The sequence below is a fragment of the Macrobrachium nipponense genome, chromosome 46, assembly GCF_015104395.2.
Source record: "Macrobrachium nipponense isolate FS-2020 chromosome 46, ASM1510439v2, whole genome shotgun sequence".
In the NCBI taxonomy this organism is placed as follows: Eukaryota; Metazoa; Arthropoda; class Malacostraca; order Decapoda; family Palaemonidae; genus Macrobrachium; species Macrobrachium nipponense.
Genome location: NC_061106.1, coordinates 16,540,860 through 16,550,248, shown reverse-complemented (window position 1 = coordinate 16,550,248; position 9,389 = coordinate 16,540,860). Strand labels below are relative to the sequence as shown.

Sequence of the window (9,389 nt, the reverse complement as noted above, 5' to 3'; positions counted from 1 at the left end):
ATCATCTTCAGTAACCATATATAATCATGATGATGATGATGATCGCAATATTTGATATTATCTTCCGCTATCGTTTCAAGCAATTGAGGCTTTGATATTTCCCTTGAACGCATTCCCATCTCACGAAGAAAATATTCACGTCGATGTTGGAACCAAAATAATTATGATGACCATGATCATAATACGCGATGTGACCATCTGGTATCGGCGCAAGCAGTTGCAACCTGATACAACGATGACAATAGTGACAACAGACGCAGAAAGAACGACCCTACAAGTGCCTTTTTCTGAATTCGTCCAGCGCACCTGACCGAAATCAGCGCCTCAGAGGCGTGATCGGTATGGTCTTGGCTGCCACCTCGCTGGCCACGAGTTCGATTCCCGGGCGTTCCACTGAGTGGTCAGAGATGTGAATTTCTGGCGATAGAAGTTCACTCTCGACGTGGTTCGGAAGTCACGTAAAGCCGTTGGTCCCGTTGCTGAATAACTACTGGTTTCATGCTACGTAAAAACACCATACAAACAAACAAATACACCTGAGAGAAAATCGACTGGGGCGAATCCCCCCTGCCCATAGCGTCTGTGAAATGGTGAAATGTCGTCTCCAGCTTGGGAGGAACTATAACCAAGGTCTTCTGCTCCTTACCTGGGTTTGCGTGAGACCGAGCTTGGCGGCCAGTTCGGCGCGTTCTGGAAGAGCCAGGTACTGCGTCCTCTGGAACATCTTGTTCAGCTGCTGGAGTTGGAGGGAGGAGTAGATGGTGCGGGGCTTGCGGATCTTCTTGCCCTTCGCCGTGACTCGTACTTCGCCCCCTTCGGGTTTTTCCGTTACTGCGGAGCGGGGAGGGGAAAGAATGAGGAACCTCGTTAGTGCGGTTGTTGAAAAAAAAAAAAAAAAGGGAGTATACAGTTCCTGGAAACTAAAGGGTTATTTGGAAAATGGTGGTGCTTAGCTATAACAGCAAGGATGTTAATCTGTTTGAAAAAAATAATAAAAACTAAAATAAAATTGAGGTTGTTGATAAAAAAGGAATATACAATTCCTGGAAACTAAAGGGTTATTGGAAAATGGTGGTGTTTAGCCATTACAGCAAGGATGTGAATCAGTTAAAAAAATAGAAAATAAAATAAAATGAGAGACACTGAATTCAAGACTAGTCAACAACAAGACTACCTTTGTACATATAGTTTTATTCAAAAGTACAATTTTTTAAAACTTAAAAATGATATGAGAAGAATTAAATTAAAACTCTTTCACTAGGTTATGTTTGCAAGTATCTTTTCTATTCTACTGTAATTTTTTCTTGCATTAATACAATTTTCTCTGACCAAGTAATTAATAGACTAATTTCACAGGGTCGTGCTTGACAACAATGGGACGAGGACTATGACACATCCTCAAGAAATGCGATGAATAACTCAACAAACAAGAAGGGCAAATTCTATAAGAATATGGGACAAAAATCCCCCAGATTTTTTTTTTATAATTAAGCAGCATTCGGTTAGTGAAAAAATCTTCCAATAATTATTGCAAAGTGTTATCTTGATTACTTCGGGTCAAAACAAATACGGAGTAATATGCAAACATTCCAAAAGCTAAAATTGATTTTCTCATTAATAACAGTTTCAAATCACGTTGTTACAGATTGCATTCTAAACTGGAGCTTGATGACAGTAGCATCCCTCGATAAAGTCAGTGATAAAGCAATCGGCAATTACTTCACCGACAATAACAACAACCTCAGTCATAAAAAAAAATTCACATCAACAACACTGTAATGATAAATAATGCAGGAATGAAACGTCCACTGATTTGAAACGGGAGATTAACGTAACAAATCTCAAAGGCAATTTTCCTTTGAGAGAAAATTATGGAAAACACTTGATTTTAGATTCCATGTAAATTGTTTCCGGTTTACTAAGAGGATAAAAGGACTTCGGTTAGTAATGCGATGGCAGGCGGCAGCGATTGTTATTTACTGAAGAATTAATTCAAAGTTGCAAAGAGTAACTTGACAATACCAGCTAGAGACAGAACAAAGCGCGGAGATCACGTTGCCTATATTTCCAGAGACTGGTGGTGTCTTTCCCAAGCCAATTAAACGAATTTATTTACAATTCTTTCTTACTGGAAATTTTTCTGGACATTTTTTTCTGAAGAATATGAGAGCTGGCTGCACATTATACCGATGGCGTTTTTTCCAACCAAATATAAAAACAAAATATTCATAAGTCCTTCGGACTGAAAAAGCTGAAGATTCCTTTGAAGAAATTCAGAACAAAAACGTAATATTACGAATGATTAATAAAAGATAGAAACAGGATCACGCTCGAGTTGCGTTGCAGAAGGCCGAGGATATCACCCATTAAACCTCCGACTGCAAATTCTAGCACGTACTTCAAGGACGAAAAGACCCTCGACCGCAGAAGTGTGACTCGGAATATTTTTCTGATGCAATGTCCTTCCATTAATTTAGAGGGCGTGACGCTCACGGCTCTTTCTGGAAGGATATGAGGATTGTGAAGCAATGAGTAATAAAATCCCGCGAAGAGTCAAGGAACAAATGTATGAGTTGGTTCAGAAATTCGCTTTATAATGAATTGATTGTTCGCCGCAGAGAGAAATTAACTTTAATTCACTTTAAATTTAAATTTTATTTTTAAATAGATGGCATTTGGCAAATGCTATGTACAGCATTGGAATAGAAATGCACTGTAAATTGTTAGTAGAATGGCCATTACGCGAAGAGCATAATTCTAACTCTTGTCAGGTAACGTGATATTTAACTAAGTTATTTCAAAGACGTATTTCCATAAACGAAAACAGATATCACTATTATTACTGTGAGATCCGAATTGATAAATTTATATGAGGCAGGAGAAATATGTAATAGCTCTCTCGTCTTCCAAGTACCGCGCAAATTGAAGTCAAAAGTGGGATACCGAGACAAAAATAACAAAAATAAACTAACTCAAATTACGCAAAAGGGAATTTGGGAAAAAGCGATACATAAGTTTGTCATCTTGTCTTCAGCGCAGGCAGCGATGTAGAAGCTGCGATGACGAATATAAAAGTATGAGAGCTCAGGTTGAAAGGAACTTATCGCCTCGTCAATCAGCGAGTTGAAACTTGGAAAGAGGCGGCAATCGATGAGCGTCGGCAAAATAATAGAATCAGAATTTTCTCGTTTCCAAAGACGAATCATTCGTTTTGCCGTCTAGATCATAACAACAAGAATAGTGGTAGTAGTCATTCCTCTTCGAAAGCGCACGACGACGGTCAGCTTCATCATCAAACGAGGCGTTTTGGCCGCGCACACAACAGGTAAACAGTTCCACGTGGGACTATAAGAGACGGGGCACTGGTAGCTGAAAGGCCATTATGCACTTATCGTAATGGAGATAATGATGATAATGATTCCGTTACTATAATGACCATGATGACTCCTCCCTCTTCTCCACATCCTCCACCACGCTGAGGGGGGTCCGAGACCCCAGCAGTAGTTTGGGAGGGGGGGAAGGCTAAGGAGGAGGACAAGAGAGCCTAATTCTTCTTCTCGGACGGATCTTCTTCGCATTTTTTTTCCTTCCTCTCTTCTGCGTTCACAAAAAGCGCAAGAAAGGACCGCCGTTATTAGATTGCTGACATGATTCATAAACAAACCAGGACACCCCGTCATCGTCGGTCGGTGGTCTCTCTCTCTCTCTCTCTCTCTCTCTCTCGTTCGCTCACTTGCTTATGCTGCCTAGCGGAACGATCATCTTGTCTGGCCTTCCGGGAATACGCGTCCCCGAACAGCAAGACGTTTGCGACAACCTTGTCGAGAGTTCCTTTGTTCCCGACACAGCAGCCTTCGGACCAATGGCACTCGAGAGAGATATTCTCTCTCTCTCTCTCTCTCTCTCTCTCTCTCACGGACGACGTGGAAACCCATAGCGAGAGAATTCATGAATTCGTATAAGCACAAACTCGCGCTCTCCGATGCAGTCGTTGTTCGAAGTTCGCAACACGACTTGAACGGCCGAGCGCAACAAAGGGAATTGTTTTCTCTCGTAGCGATCGCTTCGCTGCAACGTCGCCACGGCCGCGTAAATAAATCTACTTGTGGCAAACTTACCGTCTGTGGGAGGGCTCGGTGCGTGTGGATAACCGGAGAGGTGGTAGCCGTAGCCGTTCTGGTACATGGCAGGGAATCCATAGCCCATGTTATTGTAGCCTGCCATGCTCTGTTGATATTGCTGGAACTGGGTGTAAGGGTTGGTGAGAGGCGGCGGCTGCTGTTGGCCGTCGGAGAGCGCGCCTTTCGCCAGTAAATCGTTATCCAGCATTTTGTCGAGTTTGGTAAAAACAAAGTCCGTCGCGAAACCTCCTCTCTTGCCTTTTCCCTGTCAACGGGTCGCACTCACTTCTCTCCAGACACAACACAATTATCACAATTACCGAGCGCTTATGTCGTCGGCCTCCTCTCGGATACTGTGGGCTCAATGTAAGGTCCCATGGCTGGCATCCCCCGTCAAAGCGTGATGGAGCACTTTAATACACCGACAGCCAATCAGCGCCACGCATCTCCCTCTCGCCGAGTCCCAGGATAACGCTGATTGGATAATTGCCGTTAGAGATACGCAGCCCTTATTGGCTGCGCGCTCGAAGTCCCGCCTACCCCGAGGGACACCGAAGACTCTCTCTCTCTCTCTCTCTCTCTCTCTCTCTCTCTCTCTCTCTCTCTCTCTCTCTCTCTCTCTCAGCGTATCACCACTGTTTTCTTCCCAAACTTTCTTAATGGAAATTGAATTCTCGAATATTCATATTCAGTTCGAGCGAGAGACGGTAGATCGTCCGCACAGAGGAATCCGCTCCTCCGAGTGTTGCTGTTGCTGCTTGTGTGACGTGCGAGTGGTATCAAGTAGTATCTAGTGAAAGCTAGAGCGCCTCTCAATTCCCCCTTTCAATTCCGCAGCGGAAACGGCTTCGATGAAAACGAGGCTTCGTGTCGATTCGGGCGACGCAGCGCGCCCCAGCATCCCCCGCAAATTGAAGTCTATGCCCTATCAAAACAATGCAGAAATAAATAAAAGGCAATTGATAATTGTGGCAAGTAGGGGCCTACGCGCGCTGGCTCCGCCCCGTTGTACGTCGTCAGGCATTCGGAGCGCGTTCGCCGAAGACCAAATGTTTTCCTCCGCTTTTCATAAATGTTCGGCCTCGGCCGCGTCTCTGCCTCGGCCTAAAACGAAAGGGAATCGTCGCAACTTGCCAGAAACCGGGGAACTCGATAAACTGACATCCAGCATCTGCAGGAGTGAAAAAATATTTATGTATATATATTCTCGACTTCATTCGTACTCGTCGGAAAGGCTTTTCACATACCGTCTCTCTCTCTCTCTCTCTCTCTCTCTCTCTCTCTCTCTCTCTCTCTCTCTAGTCGTAGGAGGTGTCCCCGCCCCGTTTGGGTCATTTGCTTCTTGGCTTGTTTGGCCTCGGCGTATTCATAGAAAACTTAAGCTTAACCTTAAAAGAAGCTTAAGCTATTGTGGCTTCGCGCCGATGTACTGCGTCTGCGCGAAGGTACCTACCTATACCAGAGCGATTCGTTTTTGTTCGTCATTTCCTTAATCGACTCCTAAACATTCGCTACGATTTTGTTTGGAAATGAACAATAGCGTTATTCTTGAGTTACGGGAAATATATCGAGCAGTAGAAACGATATGAAATTTTTATTTGAAGTTATCTTGAGTTTCCCCGAATGGAATGGTGTACATTCTGCATATATATATATATATATATATATATATAGATATATATATATATATATATATATATATATATATATATATATATATATATATATCTATATATATATATATTATATATAGATATATATAGATATATATATATATATATATATATATATATATATATATATATATATATATATATATATATATATATATATATATATATATATATATATATATATATATATATATATATATATATATATATATATATATATATATATATATATTATATATATATATATATATATATATATATATATATATATAGTATATATATATGTGTGTGTGTGTGTGTGAAATTATAACATCATTCGGATTAGAATCTACCGTTTAAACAGAGATAAGTCTCATCGCATGAGGTGGGCGACAGCCGCAATATACTCATAAATCAGCTCCGAGCAAGAAAGCAGTCATTCATACAACACAAAATAATAATTGCCCAGAGCGATTAGAGATCAGCTCGCCCTGACGATAGTCCCTAAAAGATACATACAATAAATATAAATAACAAATAGTGTCATTTAGTCGCAGAAGGTTGTTCACTCGTCGCTGTTTAGGTAAAGCGGATTATCATCATAAAGATGGCGTAACTCCAAGCGATGTTTGCAATGTGTGAAATGTTGGAGTTGCTTGGAACCTGTTCTCTCTCTCTCTCTCTCTCTCTCTCTCTCTCTCTCTCTTTCTAAAGCATTTTTTTCCCTTTCGGATCTTCTCTGGTCGAGCGGTTTTTTTCTCCCTTTATTTTTTATTTTATTTTTTCGGCGCTCGTCCGTTTTATCTGCATTTTTTTTTTTTACTTTCGTTTTCACATATTTTTTTCATGTGTGATCTCTCTCCTCTCTCTCTCTCTCTCTCTCTCCTCTCTCTCTCTCTCTCTCTCTCTCTCTCATTTTATTCACTTTTTCTTTTAAAGTTTAAGAGTTGCATTAACGTTAAAAACAAAGACAGGTAATGAATCAAAAGGTCTGAAGAAAAGTCAGGATTTTTTCTTTCTTTCTACAAATAAATGGAAATGAGTGGATGATAGTTAAAGGGGTTATTAAGAGAAAGGGAGTTGTTGGGGGTTGGGTGGGGAGCGGTGGCGGGGTTGGATGGTAAGAGAAAGAAGATGACTTAGGGGAAAAAACCAGCACCAGTTGTAAAAAAAATTTTTTTTTGGTCAAATTGAATTGTGCTTCAAGCAAGGTCATACGACCACAGAGAATTTTTAAGCTATTATTATTATTATTATTATTATTATTATTATTATTATTATTATTTTTATTATTATTATTATTATTATTATTTTATTATGTTATTATTATTATTATTGACCGTATCTTAGGCTTCCATTGATAGGTACTAAAAGGCTTGATAGTCACACCTGACCAGATCATGCTCCTACCCCAATTTGTGTACTCTAGATACCCCACACCCTCCACCCTCCCTCTCCCTCTCCCTCTCCCTCTCCCTCCCCCTCTCCCTCCACCCAATGGGTGAGGGTGAGTGAGGTTCCAGGGGTAATCTGACCTCCTTGATGAAGTTGGTGACCTGCTATGTCCTGGGTCATTTGCTCTTCGGGTGACGTAGAGCCCTTGTTCAGATGGATGGAAACGTTGAAAGAAAAACTTACTAAGTACAGTGAGTTAGGTAAGAATAGGGGCGGGACCACTTGCTACTTTGTGACCGCTCGAGGGCACTAGGTTGTTCTAAGTCTCTTGACAAGCTGGAGCTGGGCACTAAGAAATATATATATATATATATATATATATATATATATATATATATATATATATGTATATTTATATGTATATATACTATATATAGAGTATATTCATATATATATATATAATATAATATATATAATATAATATAATATAAATATATATGCGCACATGACTGAAAATGACTTGCATATGGGGACGAAACCAGTCAGGATCTACACCCAGCGTTTTATTTTGACTGCGGTATATTGCCTTTAATAAATTATATGCCATTGTCTATGAACATAAAACACAAATATATATATATATATATATATATATATATATATATATATATATATATATATATATATATTATATAATTAACTCCTTCACCCATTCGCTCCATCGTCATTCAATCTCGAATCCCATTGAGGACACCCACGTTCAATTTCCTCGACGTCTGGACCGCTCCCCTTTTCGTCGTCGACGCCTTCGCGGTGTAGTACGTACACACACGCACACAGACACACACACAATATTATGTACGAAGTCGTTTTGGTGCCTTGTTGACGTTAATCAGACTGAAGGAGCGCTCACTTTCAGCTCATGATCCCTCGCGACATTTTGCGTTGGCTCCGTTACGACCCCGAAAAAGTGTCTGAAATAGACAGTCAGACAGACAGTCTGATAGATAGATAGATACGCTCCTTAGCTGATAGGCATTTAGGATAACGACGTCGGTGACATTTCAGAATACGGAGGCGAATGTTATCTCTTGTTTTGAATGCTGAGAAAAAAGCTTTTTTTAATTTTTTGTATACATTTTTTATGAGATTCGTATATTTGTATGTTCGGAATTTTCAGGATCTGAGGCATTCGAAACTTGATTCAAAGATTCGATCGAAATTGTTACAGAAAAAATTAAACTCTGTCGTTACTCACTATCTTTATTCCATTACTATACCTCCGTTCATATTCTCTTTCTTCTTACTTTCCACCCTTTCCTAATAATTGGTAGATATTTTGTGAACACTCAATATGATTAAATTTTCTCGAATTATTACTGTAATGTTTCCTGACAATGCTTTCTTCGTAATTTCTCTATACTATAATGATGATGCTATAGTGGACCATTTTTGGTTTTAATTTGTATGCGAACACCTACAATATGAAAATGATATCTCATACAGTATTTTCTTATACATGATTTAAAAATTATATTTCGTATTTGGTTTTTATGTAAGAAATAAAAGAGATTAGTAATTACAACATTTTTGTTCAGTGAATAAAAGGATAATAAAAATATATATAGCGAGGATCGTATCTGGTGTACTAAACTGTATCATGATCATATCTTGTGTCCTGAACTGTATCAGGATCGTGTTTGGTGTCCTAAACTGTATCAGGCTCGTACGTGTTGTACTAAACTGTATCAGGATCGTATCTGGTGTACTAATCTGTATCTGGATCGTGTTTGGTGTCCTAAACTGTATCAGGCTCGTACGTGATGTACTAAACTGTATCAGGATCGTATCTGGTGTACTAATCTTGTATCATGGATCCGTAATCTGGTTGGTCCTAAACTGGGTAATGCATGGGGATCGTATCTTGGTGCCCTCTGAACTGTTATCAGGCCTTCGTACGTGGTTTTGTACTGTAACTGTACCAGGAATGCGTAATCTGGTGTACTAATACCTGTATCAAGGAATCGTATCTGGTGCCCCGCTGAACCTGTATCATGGCTCGTACGTGTTTGTACCTAAACTGTATCAGGATCGTAATTCTTGGTGTTCCTAAACTGTATGCAGGATCGTATGCCTGGTTTGTACTAAATGCTTGTATCAGGATCGTGGTCTGTTGTCCAAACTGTAAATCAGGATTCGTTTTCTGGGTGCCCTTAAACTT

General features: G+C 39.9%; 1 protein-coding gene across 1 annotated transcript in view; it reads right to left on the bottom strand.

The window, feature by feature from the left end:
* The window catches only part of LOC135214776 (homeotic protein distal-less-like), a 39,453-nt gene extending 34,585 nt beyond the window's left edge, over positions 1-4,868 (bottom strand). The window contains exons 1-2 of the mRNA XM_064249132.1: positions 4,119-4,868; positions 647-831 (exon numbers count right to left, since the gene is read on the bottom strand). Of these exons, the coding sequence (XP_064105202.1) occupies positions 647-831; positions 4,119-4,329 (396 nt within the window). The 5' untranslated portion in view covers positions 4,330-4,868. The remainder of the gene's footprint in view (positions 1-646; positions 832-4,118) is intronic.
* Positions 4,869-9,389: the final 4,521 nt, after the last annotated feature.